The 19,367-nt window shown below is 43.2% G+C and overlaps 1 protein-coding gene across 1 annotated transcript in view; it reads right to left on the reverse strand.

Annotated features, from left to right (window-relative positions):
- Positions 1-671: 671 nt before the first annotated feature.
- mfn2 (mitofusin 2) overlaps positions 672-19,367 on the reverse strand; it is a 35,585-nt gene continuing 16,889 nt past the window's right edge. The window contains exons 6-18 of the mRNA XM_030784977.1: positions 18,966-19,074; positions 17,464-17,571; positions 12,352-12,505; positions 11,037-11,104; positions 10,680-10,801; positions 10,184-10,310; positions 7,910-8,014; positions 6,796-6,898; positions 5,639-5,859; positions 5,290-5,445; positions 4,895-5,091; positions 4,112-4,246; positions 672-3,572 (exon numbers count right to left, since the gene is read on the reverse strand). Coding sequence (XP_030640837.1) covers positions 3,503-3,572; positions 4,112-4,246; positions 4,895-5,091; positions 5,290-5,445; positions 5,639-5,859; positions 6,796-6,898; positions 7,910-8,014; positions 10,184-10,310; positions 10,680-10,801; positions 11,037-11,104; positions 12,352-12,505; positions 17,464-17,571; positions 18,966-19,074 — 1,675 coding nt within the window. The 3' untranslated portion in view covers positions 672-3,502. The remainder of the gene's footprint in view (positions 3,573-4,111; positions 4,247-4,894; positions 5,092-5,289; positions 5,446-5,638; positions 5,860-6,795; positions 6,899-7,909; positions 8,015-10,183; positions 10,311-10,679; positions 10,802-11,036; positions 11,105-12,351; positions 12,506-17,463; positions 17,572-18,965; positions 19,075-19,367) is intronic.

Raw genomic sequence — 19,367 nt, forward strand, 5'->3', positions numbered from 1 at the left:
ACAGAACAGGAACAGTGATTCACTTCTCTAAAACGCTCTCACAAACCTCAGCACTACACACGACTCTCTTCTCTATTGTCAGCTTTTCAGTGCTTGTCCAACTACACTGCTACACAAAGACCAAATTTTCCACAAGCCTTGTGAGCAGGTGAGACCAGCTTACATCACCGTTTCATCAAAACACTCTTCTTACATCTCTTACACTAATTTCTATATAAGGGATAATGTACAGCGAGCTGGTCATTATAGCAAAATAAACCCCGACAGGGTGACGCAGGACGTGGACGGGTCTTGAATCACTCTGAAGGGGTTTATTTCGCTATATTGACCAGCTCGCTGTACATTATCCCACTTATTACACAGCTAATTATTAGCGAAATCAGTAATTTGACACAAAATATTGATTTAAAAATGATTTTACTACTTCCGCTAATAAAAAAAAAAAAATTGTTCTATAGGAACGGTCTGTTATTCATAGCAGTGAATGCTACCATAGAATGCTGTAATTTACCAATCACAATCGAGTGTTCAACAAAGCCGTGTAATAAACTGAAATAAAACACATTAGTTGTGTCAATGGTGTGCCTAAAGAATCATAGTTCAAAAAAATAAACAACCACTAAACTTTTTTGTTGAACATTTTATTTACCATTAATTTAATGACAGGGTTACATGTTATAGCAGTTACTGCATGCACATCAGTTCACACTGTAGGTCAACACTGCAGTCTACAGGAACCCCCACAGTCCACAGGTCAACACTGCAGTCTACAGGAACCCCCACAGTCCACAGGTCAACACTGCAGTCTACAGGAACCCCCACAGTCCACAGGTCAACACTGCAGTCTACAGGAACCCCCACAGTCCACAGGTCAACACTGCAGTCTACAGGAACCCCCACAGTCCACAGGTCAACACTGCAGGGAAACCTCTGGTAGCTAATCACACTTTTCTCTCATTAGTGCTTTACTTGCCCCAAAACAAGCCAAAACTTTACAAAAAATAATAATAAAAAAAAAATAAAGTGCACATTACCACTTCAGAATTCACCAACCACAGTCCATAAATATTACTCTTTACATATGTGGAACATTAAAGATGAATGCAGACAGAGAATAATATGCATTTCACATAGTTACATTGATCACAGTATGTGACTTTCTGCCAATCTGACATGAACTCCATTTGCTTGTATGAGTGCGGAAAGTCTTTACTATGAAACTGACATAACACAGCACTGCAGATCAATCAGTAGATAACATACATACATACATACATACATACATACATCTCATCGCTTCACAGACAATGGCTACTGACACCGCAGCTGATCTAATCAGTGCACACGTTTCTCTCGTCTTTTTCCATCTGTACATCTTAAAAGGCCTCCCTTTAAACCTGTCCACACAGCCAGGGTCAAATGAGATAAAGGTCAGTGAGGCATTTTGTGTTCTTTAAAGACTCTACAATAAAGCATATCTGCCTGGCTTTAAACCAACTGAGAACATGTTTTCAAACATATGTTCCACTGTGTTTTATGGGCAACATTTTATATAAAGGGGGCTAACAAAAACTGCCTATAATCAGATTTCATAACCCCCATGAATGTTTAAAAAAAAAACCTATCATAAAGGTTAGAAACATTTGCATCAGCCTTCATAAAACATGTCTATGGTAATCTAGGGCGCTACTATGGCTTGGAATGCCACATGATAATCTGTGGAAATATACACTATTCTGTGGGATTTTGTAGGAATATTCAAGGGGGGAAAAAGGACAGATTGATGGTTGGCTCGCTCAGACCCATGAGTGTGTATGTAGTGTTCCACAGATGTGTGGGCCTAACTGGTGTAGACTCCAAACTGTTATCTGAAGTGCTGACAGAAGATTGAAGGGTTTTTGTCCAATTTGGCCTGGTTATTTCCACAGCCCAAGGCTCAGTACTACTGTAACAAGAGTGACCCTAATGCTCTAAGTTCTCTTATCTCAGACTTAGACCTCATCTCAGCCTCACTACAATCACCACTCATACACAGCTCCTACATCTCCTGCTAACATTACCACAGTCACTCAGCACATGAGTAATCTCAAATCATTGAGAACAGTTCCACCATAATTACCTAATGTGCCAAAAAGTTAACATCTCAAATAAAAACCCTGCAGCTGCCTGCCCGGGTGAGCACTGGGGCTTTTCCCAGTGATCTGAGCCATATACACACAGATGAAGGATGCCAAGGGCACATCCTCCCGAAAGCCAAGTCTGTAAACTCCTGGTACTGCTCTGTCTACTGAACCTGTTTCAAAACTAAACAACAAACAGATGAAAACTGTCGTCTGCCTCATCACTCATTTACAAAACTACCCTTCAGCCCACTGCATTTCTCCCACATGACACATTTTGCTCCAGTCACACTTTCCAAAATCTATCACACATACAACTCACTCTAGATGCATACTTCAGCTTGATTTGGTATTTAAGAAATGATCAGTGTAAGTGAAAGTTAATGAACTATACTGACAGACAACTCTAAGAGTCAAACAGAGTGAGTCATCTAAGTCCCTATGTGTCAGGTTTTCTCTGCAGTTGGATGAATGGACGACAGGACAAAGACAATACACATTTTAACACATTCTCACCAGTAAAGTGACTGCAAGCAACTAAACAAAAAAAGTAGAGATTTTGATCTCTATGCCAAGTACAAATTGGACACTGGATTGGATTTTGAGTCTTTGTACATTTGTACAGATTTTACCAAACCCTGATGTCAGAGGTGTTGTGCCCCACACTCTGTGACTAATTTCAGACTGAAACTTTCCTGAACTTGTCCTTTATAGAGCATTTCATGAGTAATAGCCATGTCCTGCTCTTCATTTAGAAATCAGTAATAAATTAACTGGTGGCTGTAGCCGATGTGCTCTGGTTTATCAAGCCTGCCAGGGTTCTGCTGGAAGATTCTTCTGTACCTCCAGTGCAGGCAAAGCTAAACATAGCTCCTACCTGACAGGGCCAGAGCCTGGCTTTAGATGCTTCGCACATTACTGATGTCAGAGGAGCTGAGGGGGCAGCGAGGAGAAGTCTATTAATAGGAGTACGCTGTAATTAAGAGTACGCAAAAGGAAAAGAGGGACACAGATGGAGAAGGCATGGCTGGAAAACACACACAGCTCTCCATCAAAATGATGAGCAAACAGCATTACGGGCAGAGTTAACTTTCAGCGGCAGCTGATTTGAGGGTACTATGATTTGAGGGCGATATGATGGATTCTGTTTGGTCTCATTTTAAACGCCCATGGCAAAATACTGACCTGTAAGGGCACTTTAATCCACGCGGGAAGCCGCGATGATGTTGGGAACAGTGTGTTTCTGTGAGGGAATATGTTTGAAGTCTAATCTGATGTCTCATAAAGTCTGCCTAATTGCTAGATTACATGTATTTCAGCGAAAACATCAGAGCCCTGTATGTGGCGTTTCAGACAGTCTGGGTAGTGTGGTTCTGCTCTCTCTATCGACTCTGCTGCAGGTACTGCTGTGTGAACATGTTTAACTCACTGTCCAACCAGCCTGCTTTATTCCTACAGAACAAAACAAAAACATACAGCCACGTCAGTCAGTCTTCAATCAAACAGTGACATAACACAAAACACCCATCTACAAATTCAGCTGATCACTTCTTAAACCGGAGGACAATAAGTGAGGAAAATCAAATGACATCACTTATATCTACAGAAACATTCATTTAGGATATGACAGATCAGTCTATGTCATTGTTTTCTTGTGCCTGTTGACTAATATTATAAACATTATATATTAAATGTGTAGACTCATGTGGCTCTGTGTTGTTCTATGTAGCACCATGGCCCTAGAGTAACGTTGTTTCATCTCACCGTGTACTAAATGTATATGGCTGAAATGACAATATAGCCAGTTTACAGTCTAAACATGTAGTTAAAGCTGGACAAGGCCAGAGGTGTGTCTGAGTGTGTTAGTCAAATACTTAACTTAGATTACATTAAAATGATTAAATTTAAAGCTAAACACTTAATAAGACGGTCAATTAATTTACTGACACTTAAGAGGTGTTAAAAGAGGGGACAAGGAAAGTTCTCCTTACCTCAGGAGTTTGGCTTTGCTCTGGAGAGCATCCAGCTGCTCAATCTTACTGTTCATGTCTTTGATTTCATCCTCTAGGTTTTGACGCGTCACATCCACTTGCTGACACAGTTGAGCAAAGGTGCCGGCCAGTTCCCTGTGGGACACACAGAGTTATGTCAGTGCTCACGCACCTGCACGCACGCACACACACACACATACATACAACCACATGCACGGAAACATACACACATATACACACAAACATGTACACGCAAACCTACATACATTCACACACTCAGACCCAACTAAATAACCACCAAAAACACTCAGACCAGATAACCACCAAAATCTTAGGGATAGGTTAAAAACTAGCTAACTTCGCAAAACAGAATCTGGACTGGACCAAAACTAATATGGCCAATGCTTAGGACAGTAAAGAAAACTAAACTGAATGAATATGATTCCTCTTGTATGAACTAGTCTGAAATACAAAAATAATATTAAAAAGGACTACATGCTCTGCTCTTGGCCACAGTCAATGTTACGCACCACATTACTGTCTCCACTAGATGGAGCCTATGAGCAAATCTCAACCAGCTGTCCACATGTGCACATTTCCCTAACATCTGTCACACTTTTTCAATAGCTTCGAGTACAGTCATAGAAATCTACCACTAACACATCACATTTACAGGCTGAACTGAAGTTTTATGTTAAATCACCCACACACACACAGAGCCAGGGGATTTGTCTAAAACATTTATAGGAGGAAAAGCCCAGATGCGCTTCAGCAGGGACTTACTGCTGAACTTGGTGACTGCAGTTGGAGCCTGTGTAACTGACAATGAGCTGTAGTTTCTCACTGGCATAGTCCACAAACTGCCTTTTGAAAGCTCTCTCTTTAGCCTTAGTCGTCCAGGTCAGTCTTTCATAGACATAGAGCAGGCCATAAAGTCCCACTGACAGAGCAATGAGTCTCCAACCGACTGCCTTCCAAATCTGAGACGGAGAGAGAGAGACAGGGAGGGAGAGAGACAGAGAGGGAGAGAGACAGAGAGGGAGAGAGACGGAGAGAGAGACTTGAGATGGGAAGAGGGAGGTTTAACATTCTGAACAGTAACAACATTACTGTGGCAAAGTCATTTTTAAAAAACCATATACATAATTCCTGTTGAAACATCGATTCCCTGTCCTTACCACGCCTCCAACAACTATGATGCCCATGGAAGTTCGAGAGGTGAGGGAGGCCAGTCCCGTCACCATGGAAACCATGAGTTCTTCCTGCGTCATGGAGCCCTGTGGGAATGGGGGCATGCTGGTACTGACCGGCGTGATGGCCATGGGGCGAGGAACCTGAGAACACACACATGCACACACACAGACATACACATACATACACAGAGACACAGACACATAGACAGACAGACAGACACATAGACAGACAGACAGCGGTTTTCATCATACTTTCACTGTTAAAGGATTAAACATTTACGTCATCTGAAACGCAACCCAGAAGCTGAAAAGCACTGATGGAGCAGGGCGGTACCTGGTCGCTGTAGCCCATGAGGGCGCGGCGTGTGTTCTTCGGGCCCAGGAAGCGGTTAACCAGCATAGTCCAGCCCAGGGAGAAGTGGAAGCTGATGTCCTCCTGGAAGTCGCTGCAGAGTTTGTCACAGTTCAGGTCGTAGCTGAGGTTAAAGCACTGCCTGGGCACCATTTTATCTACCTGCTCCCGCAGTACAGATGGTAGGAGGGGCTTCAGACCCTCTAACACACACAACACACACAACATAGCATCGTCAGTCCCACATACTGTATATATACCCACGCATACACACACACACGCACAGCATAGCATCGTCAGTCCCACATACTGTATATATACACACGCATACACATTACGCACAACATAGCATCGTCAGTCCCACATACTGTATATATACCCACGCATACACACACACACGCACAGCATAGCATCGTCAGTCTCACATACTGTATATATACACACGCATACACATTACGCACAACATAGCATCGTCAGTCCCACATACTGTATATATACACACGCATACACACACACACGCACAGCATAGCATCGTCAGTCCCACATACTGTATATATACACACGCATACACACACACACGCACAGCATAGCATCGTCAGTCCCACATACTGTATATATACCCACGCATACACACACACACGCACAGCATAGCATCGTCAGTCCCACATACTGTATATATACACATGCATACACATTACGCACAACATAGCATCGTCAGTCCCACATACTGTATATATACACACGCATACACACACACACATGAACACACACACACACACACACACACACACACACACACACACACACATATCAGCACTGTCATTTAGCAATGCCAGTTCTGAGCCACAGCTGACACGTCTGGTGTGATAGACCGAGACTGACCAGGCAGTGCATTCATCAACACCAGACACAAAACCTTCTCTGACGGTTCGTTAGAAACACAACAGGAGAGAATGAATTAGGAGAGCAAAACAGTTAAGAAACAAGAGACACGAATGACACAGAAGAAAGAAAGAAAGAAAGAAAGAAAGAAAGAAAGAAAGCCAGCCAAACAGAGAGACAGAGATGGAGACAAACAGACAGACACAGACAGACAGACTGAGAGACAGAAACAGACAGACAGACACAGAGAGACTAACCGATCATTTCAGACTGTGTGTTGTGTAAGGCTGTGGTAATAGCACTAGAGCATCTCTCAGACATGTTCCTGCCCAGGCCCTCCTCAATGTGACGATGCAGCTCCTAACACACAGAACACAAAACACACCATTCAGCCAGTCCATTCCTAACACACAGAGCACATCACACACCATTCAGCCAGTCCATTCCTAACACACAGAGCACATCACACACCATTCAGCCAGTCCATTCCTAACACACAGAACACATCACACACCATTCAGCCAGTCCATTCCTAACACACAAAACACATCACACACCATTCAGCCAGTCCATTCCTAACACACAGAACACATCACACACCATTCAGCCAGTCCATTCCTAACACACAGAGCACATCACACACCATTCAGCCAGTCCATTCCTAACACACAGAGCACATCACACACCATTCAGCCAGTCCATTCCTAACACACAGAGCACATCACACACCATTCAGCCAGTCCATTCCTAACACACAGAGCACATCACACACCATTCAGCCAGTCCATTCCTAACACACAGAGCACATCACACACCATTCAGCCAGTCCATTCCTAACACACAGAGCACATCACACACCATTCAGCCAGTCCATTCCTAACACACAGAACACATCACACACCATTCAGCCAGTCCATTCCTAACACACAGAACACATCACACACCATTCAGCCAGTCCATTCCTAACACACAGAACACAACACACACCATTCATTATTGCGCTCCACTTCTAACAGACAAAACACGTCACACACCATTCACTACTGCACTATTTTAACTAATGCCTGGGTAATCTGTTTTGTCCAAGAACAGTTCTGTGGAATCTCTTTCCTAAATTAAGATATTATGGACTCCAAGTTAATGTAACAGCGATATTCAATACATTATAAATATCAGCCTGTGTTTGATCATCCTCAGTGTTTTCCTCATCACAGTGTTTCATTACATTCAGTTGCGTAATTTGGCAACACTAACACAGATTCCTAATACTTTAAATGTGTAAAATATGTGCAAAAAATATGTACAGCCCTAAAAAAAAAAAGTATGAACACAACACATCAAAAAATAATAGGACAATGTGGAAGGACTCACGTTTTTATATACTTTCAGAACCACGGGTGAGGGGTGGAAGTCCAAATGAAATTCCTCCACCAGCACGTGCAGTCGCCTGATCTCCTCTGCCATGGCGTTCGACACCTGTCACACAGAGTTACAGAGAACAGAGGGTTTAGAACTACACCTGTCACACAGAGTTACAGAGAACAGAGAGTTTAGAACATCACACGCCTGTCACACGGAGTTACAGAGAACAGAGGGTTTAGAACATCACACGCCTGTCACACGGCGTTACAGAGAACAGAGGGTTTAGAACATCACACGCCTGTCACACAGAGTTACAGACAACAGAGGGTTTAGAACATCACATGCCTGTCACATGGAGTTACAGAGAACAGAGGGTTTAGAACATACACCCGTCAGCCTGTCACACAGAGTTACAGAGAACAGAGGGTTTAGAACATCACACGCCTGTCACACAGAGTTACAGAGAACAGAGGGTTTAGAACATACACCTGTCACACAGAGTTACAGAGAACAGAGGGTTTAGAACATACACCTGTCACACAGCGTTACAGAGAACAGAGAGTTTAGAACATACACCTGTCACACAGCGTTACAGAGAACAGAGGGTTTAGAACATACACCTGTCACACAGCGTTACAGAGAACAGAGGGTTTAGAACATACACCTGTCACACAGAGTTACAGAGAACAGAGGGTTTAGAACATACACCTGTCACACAGAGTTACAGAGAACAGAGGGTTTAGAACATACACCTGTCACACAGAGTTACAGAGAACAGAGGGTTTAGAACATACACCTGTCACACAGAGTTACAGAGAACAGAGGGTTTAGAACATACACCTGTCACACAGAGTTACAGAGAACAGAGGGTTTAGAACATACACCTGTCACACAGAGTTACAGAGAACAGAGGGTTTCGAACATCACATGCCTGTCACACAGAGTTACAGAGAACAGAGGGTTTAGAACATACACCTGTCACACAGCATTACAGAGGACAGAGAGTTTAGAATGGACGCTTATTATCTTTAATACCTTCCACATCTTCATACTGTCCACACTTATAACCAGGACCACACAGCACTGGCCTAAATACTATGGTGTGTGTGTTGTCACCTTGCATTTGGCTGTAAAAATGCTCTATTCACAAAAAACAGTGTTACGGTCCCTCCTCACACTGGCCAGTTCATGCTGAATGAGTCAGGCTCAAGTTCAAATGACAAGATCAAGATCTCGTCATTTTAATAAATGTCCCAGTCAGGTTTGGTGAGAACAGGTCTATGTAAGACATAATACATTTCCCAGTCAGGTTCAGTGAGAACAGGTTTATGTGAGACAGAGAGCTAAGCCACTGTCACTGGTTTGGGTTTTTTCCGATACCAGTACTAAAAGAATACTTTTTAAAACAGCGCCAGTGCCTAAATGGTGCCTGAACCAATAGTTAAAACAAAAAAAAGAGCACAAAACAAAGGTTAACGACATTAAAGAACGGCTTTTTTATTTCTAAGGCAAATTTGAAGTTCAAATTGAACAATATATTAACGTAACACCCTAAATATATAAATATAAATAGATACAAAACATTTAACAAATTTACATTACAAATTCACATAATAAATAAAACCTAACCCAACTACAATAATTTAACACTAAATAACAGTTATACTAGTAATAACAGCAAAATAAATTTTGTGTTGGAATTCTTCGTATTCTACCAACTCCAGCTTCAAACTTCAGCAATTCTTTCGCAGAAATATTAAGTTCTGTAACATGGTGCATCCCTCTGCTTTGAACTGTATCCTGTGTGTCACCAGATGCATCATTAAATTTGATGTGTTCCCCCTTTACACACAATTGTTTTTAAACACTTGTTGCACGTCCTGGTATTGGAATCCTTTCGAGTGAAATACAGCCGCACTTTAGAACGTTTAGCTTTAGGCATTTTAACCGTGTTTAAGGTAGCAACTAGGTAATGGTAGGTGTCTGCTGCCATCAGAGCAAGTGTAATGTTAACTAGTGATGGCACAGGACGTGCAGTTATGCTTCTGTTGCCTGTAACGTCTGTTTCGGAGCACCAGATGGCAAATATTTCAGCCGACAGCTCAGGCATTTAAGTGGCACCGAAATGAGGCACTGAAATCTGCGTTGCGATTTGGTTTAGTAGATAGTGACTGTAAAGGAACTGGTGCCATATTGGCACCAGGTTTCAGAACCCAACCCTACTGTTACTGCACATTGGCTAGTTAGTGGTTAGTTAAGATGGCTATCTGGTCAGTTAGTTACCTGTCTCTCCACTTCCTCTGTGATCTTTTTGATCTTGCTTTTACAGTCCTGGGTGAGCAGGTCCAACTGCTTCTCAATAAACTCCATCCGATCCTCTCTCTCCTCCTTCATCTCCAGGCAATGCAGCCTAAACAAAACAGATAAAAAAAAACATGACATTTACATTTGTGTTTTTCCCATCAAGTAGCTATTAACTTGAGTAACTCTGATACATTGATGACTGTTTCCAACCAGATTTTGATGAAAGTGATTTGTGTCATTCCACCATGGAGACTTCACAGCAACACTAATATTTTTATGTTGGGCATAAATGATCTCAAACACCATAAGAAAATCCAACTTTACACTGCATTTTTCATGTTTTCTATGAAAAGTTCTAAAGTCAGAATGCAAGTTTGTCCCGGTGCTTGTTTTTCCTTGTCTGAGAAAACAGGTCCTGAGGGAAAACAGGTTTAAACAGACGAATAAAAAACCAAAGCCCTGAGGGAGTGCTAACCTCTGCTCCTGCGCTGCAATGTGAACTGACTCCATGATCTGCCGCAGGGCCTCTGTGATCTGCTTGGCCCTCACAGTATGCTGCTCAAACTTGGTCTTCACTGCCGACTGGGAGATACACTCCTACAACGCACATGTACACACACAGACACACACACACACACAAGCGCGCATATACGCACACACACACAAAGTGCATATTACAGTCAGAATAACAGAAAATATTATGATGCATGCAGCCCTTAATGGCTAGGAAACAGAACTGCACTGAAACTACACTTGACACATGAAATGGGAGCTTCAAGGCTCTGTCACCTTATCGCATTTAAAACCTAAATAAAAGGACTACAACACATACCTCAAAGCGCCTCTCGAAGTTCTGGAACTCAAACATTCTTGCTTGGAAGCCTTCAGCCAGAGCACCACCTGAAACGGCATTGGTTACACAGTGTGTGTGAGCGGTCTGAAACGGCATTGGTTACACAGTGTGTGTGAGCGGTCTGAAACGGCATTGGTTACACAGTGTGTGTGAGCGGTCTGAAACGGCACTGGTTACACAGTGTGTGTGAGCGGTCTGAAACGGCATTGGTTACACAGTGTGTGTGAGCGGTCTGAAACGGCATTGGTTACACAGTGCGTGTGAGCGGTCTGAAACGGCATTGGTTACACAGTGTGTGTGAGCGGTCTGAAACGGCATTGGTTACACAGTGTGTGTGAGCGGTCTGAAACGGCACTGGTTACACAGTGTGTGTGAGGTCTGAAACGGCACTGGTTACACAGTGTGTGTGAGCGGTCTGAAACGGCACTGGTTACACAGTGTGCGCGAGAGGTCTGAACTGAGCACTGGGCAGTATCAGCTCTTTAAAGGAACACAACCAGTGATGAAACTAAGAAAGAAAGTACCTAAGTTTATTAAAACCATTTAAACTTCTGTCCTCTGAACTCCTCAGTGCACTGGATTCAGACAGTGTACTCAGTATAGTGAACCCAGTTTCCTCCCTCTAAGCCCTTTTCTGCCACAGTCACCACACAGCTGTGAACCTGTTCCAACTTCAAGTATTTGCAGAGCCAGTGACTGCGATTGTCTGGAACAGATTTATGTAAATGTTACATGCAGTGTCAGCACAGATGAATGCACTCTTCAGAATTCACACTCTTCCTCAAATGAAACAGCTCCACCCCTTCCTCCAGGCTCACACACCAAGTTATACAGCTTGACTGCTCTCAGTTAACCTCTGTTTACCAACTGACACTGTGAAAAGGTGTAATTTTTAGGTCATAGTGCATTAATTGTGCACAGAAACACAGTAAGATTCCAAAACCCCTCTATGTTCCTATGTGTTGCAACCAGCTGGCGTGAGAGCCTAACTCTGTCTAGTTTGGCTTAAGCACTGCTAACCTAGGGCTTACTGTGGTGCATGTGATAAAGTCACCTTAGAAAACTGATCATAAAGAGCTCTTTACTGGAGAACAGAGAGTGGAAAGGGTCTGGTTAATGCACTCACCTGAACCCTTGCTGTGAAGGACACTGCTACATTACTTAAAAACCCTATTAGAGTGCAGCTCAAGACTGTCCTGTTTGTGTCCTACATGTCTTGTACTGTGCGTCCTGTGTGTCAGTAAGTCATATGGTAGATATTTCACCACAGGACAGGCCTCCTCTGAATGTTTACCTGCTTCAGGCATGCCTTGGGCTTTCTGCACACGTGCCTGAAGGACCTCTTTAGCTGAGACGAAGAAAATTCGGTCACCAGCTTGGGCTCGATCGACCACGCCCAGCTCGTCCACAAGGAAACTGGTGCAGCGGTCCATGTGCTGTCGTCTGACCTGGAATGAACATGCTACTTTTCATTCATATTCAAAGTGTTTGGCACATGCCCTGGCAGCAATTCCCCTGATCCTTTATAATCCCTGACTATAATTAATCACATATGATTAGAGAATTTATACCTTATCAGAAATACTCTTTATTTGTGATCTGTGCACTGTGAACCCACCCATTCATTACCACTTACATATTCTGCTTCATAGTGCAAGTATGGGAGGACCAGCATCTCACTCCCTCTTTAGACTTGAAATCTCTGATTTCTAAGACTTTCTTCACAGTTCCTTTAACTGCTCTTTGTGTAATAATTCTGACTTTAAATTAATCTGATCTTTATTAGCCCTTTAATGGGAATAACCTGGAAAAATAGGTATGACAGGGATTGGCTCACGTCAGTAAAGGGACTCCCTGGCTCAGCAAGGATTCACAGGGGTGCTCTGTTCTTTCATCCTTGAACTGTGAGGCCTTTAACCCTGTGAACTGTGAGAGTGAGAGTCTTTAACCCTGTGAACTGGTCTGTAACCCTGTGAACTGTGAGAGTGAGGTCTTTAATCCTGTGAACTGTGAGAGTGAGAGTGAGGTCTTGTAACACTGAACTGTGAGAGTGAGGTCTTTAACCATGTGAACTGTGAACTGTGAGAGTGAGTTCTTTAATCCTGTGAACTGTGAGAGTGAGGTCTTTAATCCTGTGAACTGTGAGAGTGAGGTCTTTAATCCTGTGAACTGTGAGAGTGAGGTCTTTAATCCTTTGAACTGTGAGAGTGAGGTCTTGTAACACTGAACTGTGAGAGTGAGGTCTTTAACCATGTGAACTGTGAGAGAGAGAGTGAGGTCTTTAATCCTGTGAACTGTGAGAGTGAGAGTGAGGACTTTAATCCTGTGAACTGTGAAAGTGAGAGAGAGGTCTTTAACCCCTGTGAACTGAGAGAGTGAGGTCTTTAACCCCGTGAACTTTGAGAGTGAGGTCTTTAACACTGAACTGTGAGAGTGAGGTTTTAACTCTGAACTGTGAGAGTGAGGTTTTAACTCTGAACTGTGAGAGTGAGGTCTTTAACCATGTGAACTGTGAGAGAGAGAGTGAGGTCTTTAACCCTGTGAACTGTGAGAGTGAGAATGAGGTCTTTAACCCTGTGAACTGTGAGAGTGAGGTCTTTAACACTGTGAACTATGAGAGTGAGGTCTTTAACCCTGTGAACTGTGAGAGTGAGGTCTTGTAACACTGAACTGTGAGAATGAGCAGAGTGACTCTGTTCTCAGCTGATGCCTGCTGCTGTGCACTGAGTGCTGGGAGCAGGTCATTATCATTGTTGAAACTATTCTTCTGATGACTGCCATCGCATCAGAAAAGCCGCAATCACCTGGCTTGGCCGCGTGCACCACGAGCAGAGGGCTATGAGCCATGCAGTGGTTTTGCTGGTTTAGTCTGCTCAATACAGCTAAACTGTCTAAACCACTGTCCTCCACCTCCTTTGTCACGTTACACTATTTGCCACTGAAAGAACCAGCGGTGTGTTGGCCTAAGCATGAGAGTATGTCACAACGTGACATACAAAACACCATGCTAAGACTGCCAAAAGCATGATTTGGATCTTTTCTTTGGTAAATATCTATAGAAACTGGGTGAATGTACAGTGACTGGGTGTACTGGTAGAGAACAAGACCTCTCAGGCTGTGCCAGACACATAATTATAACAATAAACAACAACAACAAAAAAACTATGACTGCTCAGAGTGACAGTTATAACTGAGTCTACAAACTGCCTTTTGCATAAATAAACGTTTCCACATTAACAGTTGGAAACTTAGAGACACGATGGACTTAATTTAATGAAGAAGCACGTCACTGTGGGCACACAGACACATTTTACTCTCTAGCTACAGAAATACCTCTTCCCAGGACATGCCTGCTCACTGAGCACGCTCACACAGGGAGGACATGCCTGCTCACTGAGCACGCTCACACAGGGAGGACATGCCTGCCCACTGAGCACACTCACACAGGGAGGACATGCCTGCTCACTGAGCACGCTCACACAGGGAGGACATGCCTGCTCACTGAGCGCGCTCACACAGGGAGGACACGTCTGCTTACAAAACATACTCACAGAGAAGACACTGTCTACTGAACTTCAACACACTCATCAAAATGTATGTAGACAATACTGTTGAATTTAAACCTTCAATTTGTTTCCAGGGAACAATTGCTCATGCTAGCTTTAACTGGATATTCCCAACCAGAGATATTATAGCCACACACAACAATAATCTATGATAACCATAATCTTATCTAATTGCCATATTTCCCTTCTTACTACTTCCTTAATAGTTACTGCAGTTTTGAAAACCATATTATTTTATGTTCGGTCTGATGCTTCAGGTATAGTTTTACTTACCTGAAAAAGCTGTGTGCATCATAAAGCGGCATGTGTATGTGTATTGTAAAGTGTTGTGTGTGTGTGTGGTGAGGTAGTGTGAGTGTGTGTTTGTGTGTGTTAAAGAGGTGTGTGTGTATATGTGTGGTAAAGTGGTGTGTGTGTGTGGTAAGGTGGTGTGTGTGGGTGTGGGTGTGTGTGTGTGGTAAAGCTGTGTGTGTGGTAAAGCTGTGTGTGTGGTAAAGCTGTGTGTGTGTGAGAGTGTGTGTGATAAAGCTGTGTGTGTGTGGTAAAGCTGTGTGTGTGTGAGAGTGTGTGCGGTAAAGCTGTGTGTGTGCGGTAAAGCTGTGTGTGTATGTGAGTGTGTGTGTGCGGTAAAGCTGTGTGTGTATGTGAGTGTGTGTGTGGTAAAGCTTTGTGTGTCTGTCCGTGTGTGTGGTAAAGCTGTGTGTGTGGTAAAGCTGTGTGTGTGGTAAAGCTGCGTGTGGTAAAGCGGCGTGTGTGGTAAAGCTGCGTGTGTGGTAAAGCTGTGTGTGCGTATGAGTGTGTGTGGTAAAGCTGTGTGTGTGGTAAAGCTGTGTGTGCGTGTGGTAAAGCTGTGTGTGTGGTAAAGCTGTGTGTACGTGTGGTAAAGCTGTGTGTACGTGTGAGTGTGTGTGGTAAAGCTGTGTGTGTGTGGTAACGCTGTGTGTGTGTGGTAACGCTGTGTGTGTGTGGTAAAGCTGTGTGTGTGTGGTAAAGCTGTGCGTGCGTGTGAGTGTGTGTGGTAAAGCTGTGTGTGTGTGGTAAAGCTGTGTGTGTGTGAGAGTGTGTGTGGTAAAGCTGTGTGTGTATGTGAGTGTGTGTGTGGTAAAGCTGTGTGTGTCTGTCTGTGTGTGTGGTAAAGCTGTGTGTGTGGTAAAGCTGTGTGTGCGTGTGAGTGTGTGTGGTAAAGCTGTGTGTGTGTGGTAAAGCTGTGTGTGTGGTAAAGCTGTGTGTGCGGTAAAGCTGTGTGTGCGTGTGAGTGTGTGTGGTAAAGCTCTGTGTGTGTCTGTCCGTGTGTGTGGTAAAGCTGTGTGTGTGGTAAAGCTGTGTGTGCGTGTGAGTGTGTGTGGTAAAGCTCTGTGTGTGTGGTAAAGCTGTGTGTGCGGTAAAGCTGTGTGTGCGTGTGAGTGTGTGTGGTAAAGCTCTGTGTGTGCGGTAAAGCTGTGTGTGTGGTAAAGCTGCGTGGGTGTGAGAGTGTGTGTGTGGTAAAGCTGCGTGTGGTAAAGCTGTGTGTGTGGTAAAGCTGTGTGTGCGGTAAAGCTGTGTGTGTGTGGTAAAGCTGTGTGTGTGTGGTAAAGCTGTGTGTGCGGTAAAGCTGTGTGTGCGGTAAAGCTGTGTGTGTGTGGTAAAGCTGTGTGTGTGTGGTAAAGCTGTGTGTGCGGTAAAGCTGTGTGTGTGTGGTAAAGCTGTGTGTGTGTGGTAAAGCTGTGTGTGTGTGGTAAAGCTGTGTGTGCGGTAAAGCTGTGTGTGTGTGGTAAAGCTGTGTGTGCGGTAAAGCTGTGTGTGTGTGAGAGTGTGTGTGGTAAAGCTGTGTGTGTGTGGTAAAGCTGTGTGTGTGTGGTAAAGCTGTGTGTGTGTGGTAAAGCTGTGTGTGCGGTAAAGCTGTGTGTGTGTGAGAGTGTGTGTGGTAAAGCTGTGTGTGTGTGGTAAAGCTGTGTGTGTGTGGTAAAGCTGTGTGTGTGGTAAAGCTGTGTGTGTGGTAAAGCTGTGTGCATGTGAGTGTGTGTGTGTGAGAGTGTGTGTGGTAAAGCTGTGTGTGTGCGGTAAAGCTGTGTGTGCGGTAAAGCTGTGTGTGCGTGTGAGTGTGTGTGTGGTAAAGCTGTGTGTGTGCGGTAAAGCTGTGTGTGCGGTAAAGCTGTGTGTGCGGTAAAGCTGTGTGTGCGTGTGAGTGTGTGTGTGTGAGAGTGTGTGTGGTAAAGCTGTGTGTGTGCGGTAAAGCTGTGTGTGCGGTAAAGCTGTGTGTGTGTGAGAGTGTGAGTGGTAAAGCTGTGTGTGCGGTAAAGTTGTGTGTGTGTGGTAAAGCTGTGTGTGCGTGAGAGCGTGTGTGGTAAAGCTGTGTGTGTGGTAAAGCTGTGTGTGTGGTAAAGCTGTGTGTGTGTGGTAAAGCTGTGTGTGTGGTAAAGCTGTGTGTGTGGTAAAGCTGTGTGCATGTGAGTGTGTGTGGTAAAGCTGTGTGCATGTGAGTGTGTGTGTGTCGTAAAGCTGTGTGTGTGGTAAAGCTGTGTGTGCGGTAAAGCTGTGTGTGTGTGAGAGTGTGTGTGGTAAAGCTGTGTGTGTGGTAAAGCTGTGTGTGTGTGTGGTAAAGCTGTGTGTGCGGTAAAGCTGTGTGTGCGGTAAAGCTGTGTGTGTGGTAAAGCTGTGTGTGCGTGGTAAAGCTGTGTGTGTGTGGTAAAGCTGTGTGTGTGTGGTAAAGCTGTGTGCATGTGAGTGTGTGTGTGTCGTAAAGCTGTGTGTGTGCGTGAGAGTGTGTGTTGTAAAGCTGTGTGTGCACACTTGTGTGTATGTGTCTCATAAAGCTCTGTCTGTGTGTGTGTGTGTGTGTGTGTGTATGTGTGTGGTCTTACCTCCTCCATGTATTCTGGCTCGTTGGCCGAGGCATCCCATCGGTTATTCAGGATAAAGATATTGGGACTGGAGAGGCGTTCATTAACTTTGTGAAAAAATGATTTCTCCTGCAACAGAAAGACAATCAGACTCTTTCTTTCACCTCACTTATGGCATTTAAAAGTAAAGCCACAATTAAAGAACAAAAGCCAATATTTACTGACCTGTCAAATAATAATTTGAACAACTATGAATTATAGTAGATGTTCATTATCACGGGAGAGCAAGGGCTTCAAACCAGAACTTTTTTTTTTTTTTTCAATCAGCTCGTTCTGAGCAGAATCGGTATTTTAACATTTCCGGTTTTGCGTTCCACCTTAAAATTATCGTTCCCAAACCAGTTAGAATCAAATAAAATACCGGTTAATAACATTCCATGTAGGACTGTGCAACATGACAATATGTATCTTTCTGGCGGTATAAAAAGTTCTATTGATAGATATTTTACTTTATAATCTCTGTTGCTATTGTCACAAAACATTACAAAAATGCACCGCATCACTAACCAGGAGCACTGTAGTCCAATCTGTCCTTGGGCCGAAATCCACTGTGGCTTCCCGGTCATGAAAAACTATTTTAACGCCAAAGTAAACAAGCTTGCTAACAGGCTATGTGCGGCACATCATGTTTAGCCTAACTGGAGCTAACTGGCTATTTCCAACATTAGTTCTCTTAACATGGTAGCCTATCTATCAAACATTTATGAAGTTGGTGTCTGTGCAGAAAATATTTTAATTTGTTGTAGTAAATATAAGAATAAAAAAATAACGTTATTAACCTCTTATGAGTATTTCAAATAAATATTTCTGTTCCACAACATTAAAAATATAAAGTTTCTGGTTTCGTTTTTGTTCCTAGTGAAATATCCATTGTTTCTGGTTTTCGTTTTCGTTCCTTCAACCGGTTCAAAGCCTTTGGGAGAACAAACTAAAAATGTGTAATATGTGCCCGTGTATGATCATATCTAGCACTCTGAGTGCAGTGCATCTGCGAAGACGAATTGTAGTGGCCTGGGTCTCAGTGACTAAAGCAAAGCAGAGTCTAAAGGCCTCAGTATTATGTATTGTCAGAGACAGTCTCTTATCTGCAGCAGACATGTGAAAAAAGGCAATATCGCTGATCTGACTGAGACGACCTTTAAACAGATGGTTAAAATGTACATTCACTCCCAGATTCCTCATATTGATCATTATTTCCCCAGGCATCTGCCTGTGAAAGGCTAATCTGACATAGTCCCAAAACTGTTATTATGGTGCCATCAAGATTTTTTTTTTAATATGTACTTTAAATCCATCTCTTTACTGATGTACCACATTAGAAAGATTTCCATTTACAGTGAAGTTTGACTTGAAAAATCCCATCTCACTTGTCTCCAGCTGATGTTAAACAAATGCATGCAAGTCCTGGACTCTGCTGTATGCACTCAAAAAACAACTGTGGAGAAATCATTCTTTCAACTCACAGTCTGCATCAGAGTAGACTCTGAATTGGCAACAAGCACAAAAACATCAGCGTCCAGACAGAACTTGTCGATCCAGCTGTCAAGCTCAGTAGTCACATCAATGCCAGGGCTACAAAAAAAACAACAACTCTGATTAATGTGTGTCACATAAATGTGACAAAATATAACAAAATAAAACACTATCACACACACTTCTACTTTCTCAGAGCACTCATTCAGCCACCTCTTTATTTCATAAAGCAAACAACATTAAAAATCATTTCCAGATGTTGATGTTCAACCAGTCATCTTTATTACACATTTTAAAGTCGGGGCTGTCCAACAAACATCACCAGCTGCTGGATTATCATCTGTGTTGACTTAGTATATATTTCTTTTACAATTTTTACCCCATTATATTGA

This window comes from Chanos chanos, chromosome 9, assembly GCF_902362185.1.
Source record: "Chanos chanos chromosome 9, fChaCha1.1, whole genome shotgun sequence".
Lineage (NCBI taxonomy): Eukaryota > Metazoa > Chordata > Actinopteri > Gonorynchiformes > Chanidae > Chanos > Chanos chanos.